This window comes from Mobula hypostoma, chromosome 2 (assembly GCF_963921235.1).
Source record: "Mobula hypostoma chromosome 2, sMobHyp1.1, whole genome shotgun sequence".
NCBI lineage: Eukaryota > Metazoa > Chordata > Chondrichthyes > Myliobatiformes > Myliobatidae > Mobula > Mobula hypostoma.
The window spans coordinates 204,527,888-204,544,791 of record NC_086098.1 but is presented as its reverse complement, the minus strand read 5'-3'; the positions used below and the strand labels follow the sequence as shown (position 1 = coordinate 204,544,791).

Sequence of the window (16,904 nt, the reverse complement as noted above, 5' to 3'; positions counted from 1 at the left end):
TAGGTCATGCCTTAGGAGCCCAACTGAATTCTTTGAGGATATGACACATTGAAGGTGGAAATAGTGTGTGTATATATAGATTTCAGTAAGGTGTTTGACAAGGTCTTATCAAACACCCTACTAAAGGCAAGCTCATTTAGAAAGTCAGGAGGCTTGGCTTGGTTCAAAGGTCATCTTGCTCACAGGCCAAAATTGAAAACCTTGTGCATCAAATGCTTAATAACACAAGTGTATAGATGCTGCTTAAACAATCTCAAACGTATTTCATTCCTTGATGTCAGAGCTTGAAAACAGAAATATTAAACTCAAATTAAAACAATCAGCTCAATGACATTTTAAAACCCTTTATTGCTGAAATAACATGTCAAAATTTCTTCCCAAGACAATATTAGAAGATTCAAATGGCTCCAGTCCAAACTACAAATCATGTTAAATAAGAAAATGAAACAATATTCAATATTGGTCCACAAGATGTGTTCCATGCAGAAGGACCAACAAAGATATTATGGTATTACAGTGTTTCAAATTTGAATACAAAAAATTTGCATAGAAGTAAAGATTCTTGGAAGCAACTTAATGCATTCGCAAAAATCAACCATACAAGCAGTGTTACATCAGCCAGCAAGACTTGAGTGATGTCCTGCATACGAGGTAGAAACAAACAAGGATTCTCTTGAAACAAATCCTTCTGTAAACCACAAAAACTCTTCAGTAAACATATCCTAAACGCTCACAGTTACAACTAGCAGTGTCCCTATACAAAATGCTCAGAATCTGTTCCCTCATTTCTTCCCTCCATTTCCAGAATCATAGTCCGAAGTAACTTTGAAAAGAACAGCTCATCTACCAGTAGACACATCTTTTCCTGTATTTTAGCTGCTAAGATTGTAAAAAGATTTGTTGCGACATGTCCATGCAGTTACATAAGCCAAACTGTAGAGGAAAGTACACATTACATCAAACTATAGCATGTTTATCCCTAGATTAACAAGCACTGCAACTCAAGATCTTCAGTTTGGATTTGATCTCAATATGCAAGTGCCATCTTCCTGCAATACCCAAGCCACATTGTCATCCTGGCTTCAAAGGACATTAAGTTATATGGCAAAAGAAAAGCAAGTACATATTTATGTCTGATGGTCAATTAATGCAAGTTGGGCAAAAAGTCATTGAGATGTTCTTCCCATTAGTAGAAGCATCAATGCTTTAGTTTCAATACACATTTCAGATTTTTCTATTTTCAATTCAGCCTCCATTTATTTGTTTGAAATTCAGCTAACTTCCTGATGCTTAAGTGGTCATATTGATCTGGTAAACAAGGTAATTCAAAACTGTATTAATTTATTTTCAAAAACTACATTTGGAGCATTCTTGGCTTTAAGTATTTTTTAAAGATACTTTTTGGCAGCGTCCCTATATAGTAAGGACTTGTTTTAATTCTTAAGAACTATGCCTTGAATCCTACAAATGTTCTTGAGTATAATTTTCAGCTCTAACAATTACTGGAGAACACATTACTTTTCTTTAACTTGCTATGTTCTAACACACTAAATACATAATAGAACATTACACAAATACTCAAAGTACATTCAGCATAAAATACTGCTCCAGGGATGAAGGGAAAGTCTGTAACATCAATTATAAAAATATCCACATATCAGCAAATACAGAGTACTCATTTTATCTGGCCCAAATGGGGAAGGGCATCACTAAAGATAAGCATCATTTGATACAGGTTTAATCTGATACATTCTTAGAAATACTAAGGTTAAAGACTCAATTTGCAGATTAAGAATCCCAATTAAAAAAACAGTTCTGCACATTTCAACTCAGTTTCCAAAATTAAACATTAAAATTATATCCTTGCATTTTGCTCCAAATGAATTAACAGCATGTAGATTTTAAATAAAGGAGCATTCCTAAGTAATATGTAAATGTAACAATTCAAAGTTTTCAAGAATTTAACACTTCATCTATTTCAATTGCTAATTAGTAGTATCGACCAAAGTTATATCTTGAATCCCCAAACTGGGGAGAAAACCTTGAAATTTCTCTGATCCATTAAGGTGTTGATATGAAAAGCTTAATAAGATTTTGTTTAATCTCTGGAAACAGTAAACCCTCACCTTGGCAATTGTTTCAGATCTTTGTAACTAAAGGCCAGTGTTTTAAAATTTGCCCTCAGTTTCATTACTAGAGTGATGTATTATAGTGCTTAGGCTACAGAGTTAAGCAAAGCCAAGTGCAAACCACAAAATCAATTGTAGAAATAAGTAAATATGGTCACTTTCTCAAAAAAAGGCAAATATTTACAGATTACCTTTTGACAAATAAACTTTACACCTGATCGTCAAATTTGTTCAAATTACTCAGTATTCTGAAAGAGAAAGCCATATATTAAGCTTATATAAATAATGCTATACAAACGAATTAAAAATGGTTTCCATATATTTATGTCTTGATCACATCTACAGTCCAATGCTCAAAGCTTGAAGACTTTTAAAAATATTTTCACAATGTATCATTAAATTCAAAGTTTACACTCCATAATGGTTCTGATATTGCAACTGACATTGAAAATAATAAACCACTTTTGATATTCAAGTGATAGATCAAGTTAGAATGTGATAAAACTTCATTGGAAGAAAACCAGATTGGTTCATCATCAGATTTTAAGATGACGCAAGTTGATGGCACTTGCATATCTTGGTCATAATTCTCAGGTTTCATCCTAGTAGTAATGTGTGTACTGGGGATCCTTTAGAATACTTTGGAGAGCCAGCCTCCATACTACATGTTCAAACTAGTGGCAAAAATAAAACAAATTATTCTAATTACCTGTTAACAGGAGGATATTTTCTTTGTACTGAATGGTTAAAGGTCAAGCTTTTCTACTTTGGTATACACTGTATCAGCATCAAGGACCTCAAGTCACTTATTGCACAGTAATTGATAATAGTACCAAAATTGAGACTCCATTCATGATGCAGAGGCTAGCACACCTTAAATCACAACATTCAATTCTTCTAGAAACACTGATGGAAAATCAGGAGTGCTGAAAACTTGGATTTTTTTAAGTCTCAAACCTGCCATCACAGCATTGAGTATGTTTACATACTTCAAGAAAATCAACATAGGCAATTTTCTAATTTCCACATTAACGACCTCAGTGACCTGTAAAATTGACTGATGTGCATTTTAAAATGTGGTTGCTGAGCAATTAGATTTTTATTTCCTTTATCCTCAATCCAAATACCTAACTCTATATAACCCAGTTTTCTGGTTCCACTTTTTTTTAATATAAATACAAGGGGTGAAGTGATGAGTTGGGGGCAAGGCTGGTGCAAATGGTAAGTGTTAACTTTTAACTTCCAAACAGTTATGTTTATTCAATTCTACATTTGACGAAGCTACTAAATTTATGACTGAATCAATCTTTGCTAGGTTATCAGATTACCAGACACACTTCAACCCAGGCCATTAGAACTATCTCCCAATACAGTAAGAGAGAGAGAAAAAAAACTACTTGTAGCTAGGAGTTTCTAAAATTCAATTTAGCATCAGTAAATCTATAATTTAAGGCACTCTGGTCATTTATGCTGATCATTTTAAAAATCACACAGAAAGACAAGTGCAGATGCTTCTATTTTTTGTTACTTACATAACTTTACAAAAAAATAAAAGATAAACACAAGGGTCATACAACTATTAAGAATTCAATCCACCCAATTAAATGTTCAAGGACACCATTTAATCAGATAAAGTGAAGGTACAATGAAATAGTGTAAATACAAGTTTAATTGCATGGTCAACATCTTTCCCAAACCCCCAAAATATCCCCCCACCTTCTCAGCACCCTCCCCACACAAAAAATGATCTGAGCAATTTAATTGCATAGCTTTCCTCGTCCTGACATGAGCTAGCACTGAAGCTCTAAATGTGGCAAGTCTCCAATCCTTGTATGATAAGGAAGCTGTTCAGCTTTATTTCTATGGAAAGTCCCATCCACTTGAGAAAAAGCTTATGTTCCAAGTTCTCCACCTGAAATTTAAAAACAGTTTACAAAATTATATTGAATATATTGTTCAAAATATTGTTAAATACAACCACAATGACAACTATCAAAATGTTGTTTACTAAATTATCTAGTTTAGGAGGGATCCCAACTTAGAAAATCTGTTATTTATCATAGCTCCCTTTTTGTTTCTAGGGTCCTCAGAATATTCCTCTACAATCGCATTTGTCTTCATATTTCCAAAGAATATAAAGTAGTTACTTTTTAAATATATCAGCCAGTGATATAGCGGCATCATCACTGGTCCTGGGATGGAATCCAGCTAGCTGCTTGCATGGTTTCCATCCGTGGTGGATTGAGCATCAAACTACCAACTTGGCCTCATAAGAAACAGACAAATGCTATGGAAATGGCACAAAATACCACCTGATGCACCACAAAGTGTGAGAAGTAACAACATTTTTCTTAAATATACAGATAATTCAGATGCAAACCCAAAGATGCCTGAACAATATCATGGTTACCTCTTTCAAAACAGGCAGTTAGATGATCAGTTTATCCTTAAATAACTGACATGACATTTAAAGTGGTAGAATCAGGAAAATTCCAACCACACCCATTATTAGAGCTCCCTATGCTTTTAAAATTATTTGGAATCCACAACATTAAAACATCCATCTTCAAACAATATTGCAAGAAAAATTGACGAAAGGATAGTAAAAAGCTGCAAGTACTTCACTCCATATACATATATGGACAGATATACCTACATGCCCACAAGAAAATTACAGCAATCTGCAAATCATAGGAGCAGTAGGGAGAATTGCATGCCATAATTGGCCAACAACCAAGGTTGAAGGTGAACGGAGTCAGGAAAATGTGCTATCCGGGAAACCTTTTGAAACACCAAGAGAATACCTGGATTACCTCACCTTTATGAAGTAAAAATGTTACTTGATATACAAGGAGTACATCTTGAACCAGTAGCATAACCTAATAAACTTGACATATTTACCTCTACATGTCAGTTTTCTTGATGTCAGATGATACTCCATATTTATCTACAGAGCAAAACATTTTCATTCATTAATTCTGCATCACCACCATTATAGTCAACAAGCAAAAGGTCCATTCTTTTTCATCCCAAACATCCAATAATTTTTAAAACAGTATGCAGAGTACTGAAACAATAGATCAAATCAGAATTTAGCTGATACATCTTAAAATTATACACAGATGCAAAATTAGGCAAGATCTTACTGAATGATAAAGTAGGTTCATGGCAGAGGCACTTTTCCCTATGTTATCTGCAGAAGTTGCTCATAAGTTGAAAATTACGTCCAGTTTATTTGCTTTTTCCCCCCATGAGAAAACAAAGCTCCTCTAGGGAATTACAAACATGGTAATGACACAAGAGATTAAAATGAGGTAATTCAGAGTCAAACACAAAGAAAGTGGGGTGGGTGGAGAAGCAAAAATGTGTTTCCAGAACTGGGAGGTCATTGTAAAAAGATCTTTTTCTAAACAAAACTTGCTTCAAATTGGCCTGCACAGAGACAAAAGAGAAATAAGATGTTATTAATATTACAAATATATAAAGGATCAAACTGCCAAATTGCTCTGCTTTCTCATAATTTATGGAATATTTTTAAAAAAGGGAACTTACTGCTGAAATAACATGCTATGCAGCATACTGAAATCAGCAAAGCACATGAAAGACATTCTCCGATTTTAAATCCTAGGCCTGCTCATCAACAACCCAAAGTAACAATGAGCTTAGACATATTTCACATTTCAACAGTTGAAGAAAGGTTGAGGGTGGGAAGCCAAGAACTGTGAACAAAAGCATAAAGATGCCTCAACTAATCAAGATCCCACATTTGCAAATTCAGATACAGTACATTTTGTAAAATTGTTTTACTTTGAACTCCAAAAGTGTTTGTTAGTCATAAGAATGGATCCATGTTTTGAAAAGAACTTCTCTCAAAGCTAATAACATAATATAGCAATGTGCCATCTGCACAATATATTAATAACTTTGGCACAAAGATCACCTACAGACACCTTATGAAATGTTTTGCATCAGGTAAATGGATAGACAATATAAATTTCTGGAATACATTTAGACATTGCTTTAATGCAAATTTCCCTGCAAAAATCAGAATCAGGTTTATCATCACCACCATGCGTCATGAAATTTGTTAACTTAGCATCAGCCACATAATGCAATACCTAATAGAAAAAATAAGTAAATCAATTGCAGTAAGTATACAAGTATATGGAATAGATTTAAAATGGTGCAAAAACAGAAATGATATACTAAAAAAAGTGAGGTAGTGTTCATGGGTTCAATGTCCACTTAGAAATCGGATGGTAGAGAAGAAGCTTTTCCTGAATTACCTTCAAACTTCTGTACCTCCGTGAAGATATCTTGGGTAGTAAGGAGGCTAGTACCTAAGATGGAGTTGACTCTAGCTCCTTTCGATCCTGTGCAATAACCACCCCCCCCCACCCCACCCCACCCATACCAGATAGTGTCGCAGCCTGCCAGAATGCTCTGCACGGTACATATATGTAGAAGTTTGAGTGTGTTAGTTGACAAACTAAATCTCTTCAATCTCCTAATGAAATATAATTGCTGTTTCACCTTGTTTATAGCTGTAATATCCTTATCACGCACGTAAAGTAGGTCCTCAAAAATACACCCATTCTCTGTTTACACACTTTAGTTAGGCCTGTCTGATGCATTTAATAAATTACCAAAAACTGGCGATGATTCAATCCAATGAAACTGCTTCTAAACTTCCATTAGAGTAAATTAAGTGAGTGGAATGATACAAGAGTTTGAGCAGTAAATAGGTAACAACCAACAATAAACTACTGTGGTAAAGAATCAAAGGTAGGCATTATACTGCTGTTGCTAAATTGAAAACTGAATTTAAAGCAAATAAAAAGATGCTTCACACACCATTTAAACCTAATTTATGTTGAAGGACCAGAGCTGCCAATGCAACATTTGTCTAAACAGGATAATCCATGTCACAATAACGGCTAACTGCAGTAGCCCAGAAAGCTTCTAGAAACAATATACTAAAATTAAATCAAATTAAAATGCTCTCTAAGTTTGGATGCCTTGCTTGAGGGCAAATGTAGAGCTCAAAACAAAGACTTAGGGACATTATCTGATGCCATAAAGCACATAATTTAATTTAAATTGTTGTCACAGAGAAATCAGTCGTATTGAAATGGTGGGCCAAATCTAGTCAGCAAAATGTCAGTACTTCGGAATACAATTAAACTGCAGTTAAGTGCAGGAATTATAAATTTGCACTATTGAGCTGAGTACTGACAGACCTTCTGTGATGCTAAGTACGAGTTTGCTCCTCTGCTGGACTTCATGCAAAAGACCAACAGCAAAGCTAGCCTTGTTGAGTCACCCCAGTATTTATAAAGGGCAAAATAAGTGTGTATTTGACCCAGCAGTATAATTTGCAATCTAAACAATGACTGCTCCTGCCTCATAATTCTAGGATCAGTTTCAAAAAGGACGGTCCATTTAATAATGAAATGAGGAAAAATTTCTCCACCTCAGGGAGTTTGAGACTCAGTCATTATATTCATTCAAAATAAGTTCTTAGACTTTTAGATTTTAAGCAACTGAGTGATATGGGAACAATGCTAGAAAAAAAAGAGGTAGAAGATCAGCTACAATTCTATTGAATGATGAAACAGACTCAAAGGGCCAGATTTTCCTACATCGTTGGTTTTTATAAGAAGTGCATATGGCAAGAATGGAAAAGTACAAAAATTTCAATACTTAAAAACAAATTGCAAGATCCTAAAATGGAACACAGGTTTCAGATCCTACAAGTCTAGCACAGCTCCCTAGCTTTACATCAAAATGCCATCAACTGCAGAATTATGCCAACATCTAGTTTTATCCAAATCAAACTTGTTCAAAATGATTTCAAGTGTTTAAATTTCATCATCCTCCAAGAAATAATATAAACACTGTCAAAAATTAAGTATATTCACGTGGATCAGTGTTAACTTTTTAAAACTTTTCTACGATGCGCTTTGGGAGGTTTTAATACATTACACATATACTATGAACACAAGCTACTATGCTGACTTGCCAATCAAAATAGAGGGTGTCGAAATGTCATATGGTACAAACACCAACTTGTTCCTGATAGGTTTGAACCAACTACTTAACCTTCAAATTTACTTAAAAGATAATTCTTTGCTATTTTAGTTTTGATCACAACTAAAATGTCCTATGACAATCTTTGTTTAGTGTTACAATGCAAAACACGCCGTCCTGGCAACCCCCAGCAAATCCAAACCTAATCACAGGACGATTTACAATGACCAACTAACCTACCTGGTACATCTTTGGACTGTGGGAGGAAACTTGGAGGACCTGGTGAGAATCCACATGTTCCATGGGAAGGATGTACAGAGACTCCTTACAGAACGGCGCCGGAATTTAACTCTAAATTCCAGAATGCCCAGAGCAATAATAGCGTCACAATAACCGCTACACCTTTCATCAAATTTTCATTCATACACCCAAAATTACCTGATTTTTTTCCCCAAAAAGCTGCATATCCTGCTATGCATGATTCAAGCATAATGACATACAGAACATTGCCCAAACTCAATTAAAGGAAATGAAAGGTATTGATATTGCCATATAAAGATCACAGTGCAAAAAGGGAAAGTGAAACTGAAACCTACAATCTTATTACATCTCCACAGTACAGTACAGGCCCTTTGGCCAACAATGTTGTGCTGACATTTTAATCTACTCCAAAATCAATCTAACCCTTCCCTCCCCTATATCCTTCCAATTTTCTTTCATCCATGTGCCTACCCAAGAGTCTCTAATACATCTGCCCCTCCCACCATCCCTGGCAGTACATTCCACACACTAAGCATTCTGCATGAAACCTACCTCTGACATCCCCCCCTATATTTTTCTCCAATTACCTTAAAATTAGCCATTGCAGCTTTGGAGGAAAGGTGCTGTCTACACACTTGGTCTATGTCTCTTACCGTATACATCTCTTATCAAGTCACCTCTCAACCTTCTTCACTCCAAAGAGAAAAGCCCTAACTCACTCAACCTTTCATGGCAAATCACTATTTCCTTTATTAAATGAAAATGAATTTAAACTAGCACCTTGCTAAAAGTGTTCAGAATTTGTCCCAAGGAATGAGAGCACAAGTGGAAACAGCATTAAAATGAGCTGTGCCTGGAACCTGGTGTAAGCCTATTGCAAGGCTTGGTATGGGAAAGATTGCCTACATGGGCTGCTGTTGAGAAGGTTGTGACAAACCGCACAGCTACATAGCTATTTAAGGTTCAAACACATGACATTGATGAACAATAGTAGCCACTGCTCCATTAACAAATTGCTTGGATCCTCAAAAGATTTGATGGAACCTATTGTCCACCCTGTGGTTGATTGCGCAGCTTCCTCCAGCCAAGGGATTATTCCATGTATTAGAGGAGAAGATAACTTTCATCATCTCCAATAGATGATGAATGAGGCCACAAGTCTGTCAGAAAATGAAGCAGGTGCCAAGAGTACCCAACAGTTTCCCCATTCTCACTTTGCCAGCTAGGGTGCAGCCCTAGTCAACTTAGTGCTCAGCAATCACTGTTTGTCCCAGTTTACCTCAAACTCTTCTAGGAGGAAATCCTCACTGGGAGACCACAGTTGGTGCAGGTCAGAAATAATATCTCCTCCTCGCTGACAATCAACACTGGTACACCTCAAGGATGTATGCTTAGCCCATTGCTCTACTCTTTTTACCACCTATGACTGCGTGGTCAGGCACAGCTTAAAACGCTATCTATAAGTTCGCCAATGACACAACTACTAATGGCAGAATTTCAGATGGTGACAAGGTGGTGTACAGGAGTAAGGCAGATCAGCTAGTTGAGTGGTATTGATACAACAACCTTGCACTTAATATTACTGAGACCAAGGGACAGTGGACTTCAGGAAAGGGTAGTCAAGAGATCACACACCAGTCCTCGTCAAGGAGTCAGCAGTGGAAATGGTGAGCAATTTCAAGTTCCTGGGTATCAACATCTCTTAAGATGTATCCTGGCCCATATATTTTGATGCAATTGCAAAAAAGGCCATATTTCATAAGGAGTTTGAGAAGATTGGTGTGTCAACAAAGACAACAATGTACTGTGGAGAGCATCTAACAGGTTGCACTACCGCCTGGTATGGAGGGGCCACTGAACAGGATCGGAAAAAACTGCAGGAAGTTGCAAATACAGCAGCTGCATTATGGGCACCAGCATCGGAAAGACAGCTTCCAAACATAATGCCAAAAAAGGCAGCATCCACCATTAAGGACCTCCATCACCCAGTCCTCCTTATTGCTACCATCAAGAGATACAGGAGCTTGAAGATACCACTCAGCATTTCTGGGACAGCTTCTTCCCCACTGCCATCAAATTTCTGAATAGACAATGAACCCATGTACACTACCTCACTACTTCTTTTGCACTATTTATTTAATATACCTCATTGTAATTTATACATTTTTAAATTTGTAATATACTGCTGTAGCAACAACACATTTCATGACATATGCCAATGATATTAAACCGGATTCTGACTCACACCAAGCCATTATCACTGCAAGAGTGCCAGAGGGCAGGGAACCAGACTACAATCCCGACAGGGAAACAAAGGAAGGTGGCTCTCATTGCAAAGCACAAGACATGAACCAGGTTCCCAGCAAAGCAATGCACAGTTCAAGGAGTTGTTTTTTTTTTACCCCCTTTATAGGGCATAGGGTGGCAGAAAGAATCAGATATTAGTGTATTTCCATTGATATCATGAGACCTTCTTGCTTGCATGCGAATATTAAATAAGCCAGCCAGTTTGCTCCAATAATAATTTTACTATGCACAAATCCACTTGGAACAGAATAATAAGTCTCCATCCTACACCGCAAACACAAAAGTATTTACCAAATGATGCATGATCATCTACTGGCTCAGACTAGCAATTTCCCCATGTAACACAAAAATAAAACTTAAGCATAAAGTGTTATTTAAAATTATTGCAGAATTTATCCACTGAAAATGTATTCCCCCTCATAAATAATAATCTCCCAAAATACAAAATGAGGATCTGGGATGCACAGGGGGTGGGGGAAAGGAGCATGGGAAGAACAGGAAACACAACAAATCAGATAGTACCAATGGGGAGAAAAAAAAATCAGCTTTTACATTTCAGTTAATGCCTATTTCATCAGCAATGCCAAGTATGACAGCAGCAAAATACTGACAATGGTGGCCATCTGAAATACACACACTGAAAATGGCAAATCAAGGCAGCATCTGATCTGTGGAGAGATATGCTAGTGTTTCAGGTTAACAACTTTTAAGATTTGCAAACTAGGGAAAGAATACATGGCTCTAATGATCAAGGGGTAGACACGAAAGGGAACTGACTAAAAAGGGATAAAAAAAAAACTAGTATGGTGGGGGTGGGGCAGTATGGGTCAAATACAAAAAGCAACGAAGAATTAGGGAAAATTTGGAATCCTAAAAAAATATATGAACATGAGGTCTTGTCATAGCTTCCTTTGAGTTTAACAGAAATATTATAAAGAATGGTACCACCCCCGTGGCTTGAAACTAACATTTTCACTTTTTAACTATTTACTAATTGATTGAGATGCAGCATGGAACAGGCACTGTGACTGTGCCGCCCATCAATCTGAACCTGAGCCTATTCACGAGAGAACTTACAGTGGCCAATTAGCCGACCAACCCGTAGGTCTTTGGACTGTGGGAGGAAACCAGAACTGCCGGAAAAAAACCCTAAGCAGTCACAGGGGAACATACAAACTCCTTACAGGCTGCGGCGGGAACTGAACCTGGGTCGCTGGTACTGTATAAAGTGTTGTCTTAACCACTAAGCTGCTGAGCCACCATGGCGCATCAATGACCTAAAACGAAAGATTAATTTCTCATTTGATGGACTGGACCTAAACATTGAAACAAAAAATTGACCAACAAATCAAATCAACATTTCAACAGTTATCGACCTAAATCTCCACAACTATTTCTTGACTTTCGTTTTTCAGCATTTTGTCTACTTCCCCAAGTTTGATTCACAATAGTGGCAGTCCAAAATATTGAACCAAACTGTATTTTTCAATAAGAGAGTTCAGTATTGTCATTCAAAGAGTCTATTTACAACTTCATGTAAAATCAACATGACCAAGTAAGACCAACTACAAAGTCCAGACACTCTGAGTTGCCTTGAGCCTGTCAATTAATACAATTTCTTTTCTGGAGTAAACTCACCTGTTCTGGTCCCCTTTCTTTTCTGCAATTTCTGGCATTACTCCCAAGTCATTAAACATCCATTAAGTGTGGGAGGGAAAAACAATATTTATATTAACAATAAAGACTCTCATAATTAACCAAGTATTTTTTAACTTGTGAAACCTGAATCATTCCTCCATATGTTGCTCGTTTTTGAGCAAGAAAACTTAACATCTGTAAAATACCCTCATTCTTTTGTCCTGAAGAGGAAAGAAATTTCCAGTGCGATTGCAAAACATTGGTAGCAGTGAGAAGTAAAATTTGACCAGCTGGAGACACTTTTAAGTGTTTTAGACATACTACATTCAAGACCTGAAGTAAGGAAGTAGAATTTTACAAACAGGAAGTAACCAGATACACCAGATACTGGTATATACAACTACTTTAGCCATAAACATAATCAATAATTTGCTTAATGTATACCTTTTACAAGTTTCCATTGTACAATAGATAACTTAGGCAGCACAAATGACCTGGTCCATCCTAGTTTCTAACTCAAAGGCGTCTGGGCGATCCTGTGGATTAGCAGCCAACATGTCTTTAATTAGTTGCTTGATCCCTTCAGACATGAAAGTTCTCCTTTTCTGTGGGATATGTAGTTCCATCTTTGGGTTTTCTAGCAATGCTTCCCCTACAGGTACAATCTCACTGCCCTGTCTAACGTAGGTCCCAAGCAGTTCTTTCTTAGTCTCGGCATCAATAAAAGTTATACGTTCAATCATGGCCCATATAATTATTCCCAAAGCAAAAATATCCGCTTTAGCCGTGTAGTGTCCTTCCCAGACCTCCGGGGCCATATAGAAATCAGAGCCACAGGCCGAGGACAGCCAGCACTTGTTGACGTTCACGTTTTTGTTATTCGCTGCTCCACCGCCCACGACGCAGACTTTACTGAGGCCGAAATCGGCCACTTTGAGAATGGGAACTCCTGACTTCTCCGAAATCAGAATGTTGTCGGGCTTGAGATCCCGGTGGACTATGTGGTTCTTGTGCAAAAAAGCGATGGCGCTGGTCAGCTGGAGCATGAAGCTGGTGTTGATGGCCGAGTCGGGCCTCCGGGACAGCACGTACTGGTTGAGGTCGCCGCCGTTGCAGAACTCCATAACGAACCAGAGGTAACAGGGCTCGCCAGCGCCCAGGATGCGCTCGCCCTTCAGCGAGGTCTCGACCAGGCGCAGGTAGAACTCGGAGCGCTTGTTGCCATGGCTCATCTTCTGGGCGATGCCGTTGCGCTGCAGTACGCACTCCTCGAACTGGATCACGTTCTCGTGTTGCCGCTTCAGGCTGGTCAGCGCCCAGAACTCGGACAGGGCCAGCTCCACGTTCTCCGGAGCGTCGCAGCGGATCTTCTTGATGGCCACCCGGGCGCCGCTCTTCCTCACCACCGCCTCGTACACCACGCCGTAGCTGCCGCGGCCTACCTCCTGCACCAGGCTGTACTTGGGTTCCCACAACAGGCCCGGCGGCCTCGGCGCGGCGGCGGTACTCCCCGCCGCTGACCGCTCCTCACGGTTTGTACCTTTTGGGGCGTCGCGAGTTTCCATGCTCCGCACGTCGCTGAGGGGAGACGCTCACGCTCCACATCACTGAGGCAAAGGCAGCTGAGTGCCGGGTGAGTCAAGCCGCGGCGGCCGGGCCCTGTGCTGTCCCACAGCCGGCTGCAGGCAGCCGCGGTGCGCGCCTCATCCGCCGCCGCTCCCTCACGGTTCAAGCTCAGGGTGACGGTGCACCCCGGCCACTGAGGAGGGAGGGAGGGAAGGGGGGGTGATTAACCTACAGCTGCTTCCCACTCTGCGCCGATAATCAAGCGAGCTCCCAACGAGGCAACTAACTCCGAACGGGCCTCTCGCTACGCTGCTCTCTTCTCATTCATTCCTGGGAAGCTCGGCCTCTCACTGCTGCCTTGCCTCCGCCCTTTCCTGCTGCCCGCCGCCAGTCCGGGGCAGCTTTCGCACTCACGTGTCAGCGAATGGCGGAAGCGTCGCTCTGGTATTGGCCCTGATTCTGCGCTCTGGCTGCTGTCTCTTCCCCCCACTGTTTTACTCCAGAAACTTTGGGCAGTCGCTTCTAATTTGTTTCGGAGTTCAAACAATGCTTGACATGTTGTAATGTGTCCAATTCCTTTTGCACTTCACATACTTCGGGTTGTCACCATTCCCCTCGAATTTTTACACGTTTCTTTCAAAAAAAATTAGAGTTTTAGCAGACACTCAGATAAGTTGCCCGTCCTTGATCTCAAAACGAAAGGTTTCCATGTAATTCTCAATGATCCAATCTCTGGTAGTGGTAGTGGCTGATATAGTTAGGAAAAGGTGAGACACTCTGATCGCTGCTCATCCAGAAACGGTCACGAATTTGTTTAAAGCTTTGAATGCCCCCAAAACGCTTCATGGTCAATTAACGTTGAAGCATGCCATTGTTTTGAATGTAGACAAAGAATTTGTACATGGGAGTGCAAAAATAATGTGGCAAATGACCACCTAATCTGTATTGTTGATTTCTTTTTGCTAACTTGTCTGGGACATTTTGAATTGCAGTTGCCTGGATCCTTGATGTTTTCGTTTGCATTAAATTCCAAACTGCAAATAATGCTGTTGGGAGTGTGATATGGATGTTAATCGAGTCTGAACAAGTATCTAAGAATAAGCAAAATAGTGAGCCAGATGATCTTTACAAGTGACCTGATCAGTAGTAAATGAAATTCAGTGGAGTATAGGTGAATTGCAGAAAAATAGAAGAAAATGAATAGAATATGTGCATGGTCCAAAATGACAGAGAAATAACTAAAGGTACCATGTAGACTATTAATATAACCTATCAAAACATAATGATTTTTAAAAAAACTATGCCGTGTTCATTATTCATCAGAGTCCTGATGAAGGGTCTCAACCCAAAATGTCAACTTTATTCTCCATACATGTTGCTTGATATACTGACTTCTTCTAGCACTTTGGATGTGTTCCACTGATGTCTATATTAGTACAATAAAAGCTGGATTTGCTTCACTACCATGCCTCAAATCAAGCTGGACAACAAAAATGGTAGGACAAGACGAAATCTGAGGTGGATTTAGTGTCCTCTGTCTCTTCTGGATGTCCTTTTATCAACTCATTTTAATAGCCACATAATTGCTTTGCCTCTCCCAGAAACCACCTGTTAATAGCTAAGTGGGTAGCAGTGATCACAGGCATGGTCTCCTGATAAAGACAAAAGAGCTAGAAAGAGCTTTCTGTCCCTCAAATGAGCACAGTCACTTTTATGCATCACTACACTGCTGAAGTGTACAAAAACAATGTATATTTCTGTCTTTACTGTGTGTGCAATGCTGTACATCTTCTGCTCCTACTTGCAACCCTGTATTTGCAGTGCCATCTAATTTCTATCATATTCATTGAATAAGGGGTACATTTAATGTGGAAATTTTACTCTGAATGTCCTTATCCAAGAAATGAGACATCCCACCGCTACTCCCAACAAAGGAGGATATCCTGTCCCGTTAATATGAGGTTGTGTTTCACATTTCTCTTCTGAGATATGAAAGGGAATTCAGGAGCAAGAAGTGGTTCACAGAGAAATACTGTGTTTGTTTTAGTCTTTGCTTTTAGTACTTAGAGACCTCTACGGTAGCATATCATTCTTTCCTAACTTGTAACTCGAGCCAGAGCATTTTAAATTCCTGCTCGCATCTCCTATGGTATTTTAGGAAGGTAAGCTATCTAACCACAGGAAAAAGGATATTACAGCAATAAAATGAGGACCCGAGGTTATTATCATTATAAAAACTAATATTTATAGAAAAACAACGCTACGATGAGTAGCAGATGTGGTATACGCGATGAGCTGCATGTGGTGGAAGTCAAAGGACAGTCCCTACTGTCCTAGTGGGGAAGAATAATTATAAGTTCCTGTCAGTGATAATATCATGTACACATTGTATCAAAAATAACTTTGATTTAAGCAGTGATTTTATTATGGAAGGCAATCCATGCAACAAGAGCAGGATTTATACCATTTAGCTCTTCAAACCTACTGCACCACTCAATAAGATGATTTGTAATTGGGATTAACATTTCTTAACACTACATAAAAAAGGTCATTTGGCACGGTGCATCCACATCAGCTCCCAGGGCAACAATCCCATTAGTTTCCCTCTCTGTACTTCCCTAAACACCTACAAATAGTTCTCCCACAAAAACCCATTCACTCTGCTTTAAGTACATTTTATTCTTTAAATACTACCTACAATAAAGTGTAACTTATAGGCCCCATGTAACATACCACCATGTCCCTGGGATGTGTAGGGAAATCTGACCTCTCCCAGAGGTAATCCATGATGAAAGCACAAACTACACAGAATTAAGATCAACTGCTTAGACCTGTGATCTGACACAAACTACTATTCCGCTAAGCCACCCTGATCTACTGAACTGGGAAGCCCAGTAAAGAGTGCATGTTGACAAAGAGTATGTATTTTGTATTGAAGCCCCACATCAGGATGATATTCTGCTATTTAATGTT

General features: G+C 38.8%; 1 protein-coding gene across 5 annotated transcripts; it reads right to left on the bottom strand.

Annotated features, from left to right (window-relative positions):
* Window positions 1-335: 335 nt before the first annotated feature.
* LOC134342829 (serine/threonine-protein kinase 35-like) lies at window positions 336-14,313 on the bottom strand. Of its 5 annotated transcripts, XR_010017117.1 has the most exons (5): window positions 12,810-14,313; window positions 5,682-5,848; window positions 5,276-5,561; window positions 5,031-5,076; window positions 336-4,041 (listed from the first exon to the last, which is right to left on the bottom strand). XR_010017117.1 is itself a non-coding variant. In XM_063041442.1 (2 exons), exon 1 carries the CDS (start codon window positions 13,928-13,930, stop codon window positions 12,842-12,844), a length of 1,089 nt encoding a protein of 362 aa, XP_062897512.1. In that variant the 5' UTR covers window positions 13,931-14,313; the 3' UTR covers window positions 336-4,041; window positions 12,810-12,841. The 5 variants fall into 5 exon arrangements, 1 of the variants encoding a protein (XP_062897512.1); XR_010017118.1 differs by lacking the exon at window positions 5,682-5,848; XR_010017116.1 differs by lacking the exons at window positions 5,276-5,561; window positions 5,682-5,848.
* Window positions 14,314-16,904: the final 2,591 nt, after the last annotated feature.

Excerpts from the sequence above, each read along its gene's own strand:
- LOC134342829 (XM_063041442.1), bottom strand. The coding sequence starts at position 13,930 with ATGGAAACTCGCGACGCCCCAAAAGGTACAAACCGTGAGGAGCGGTCA.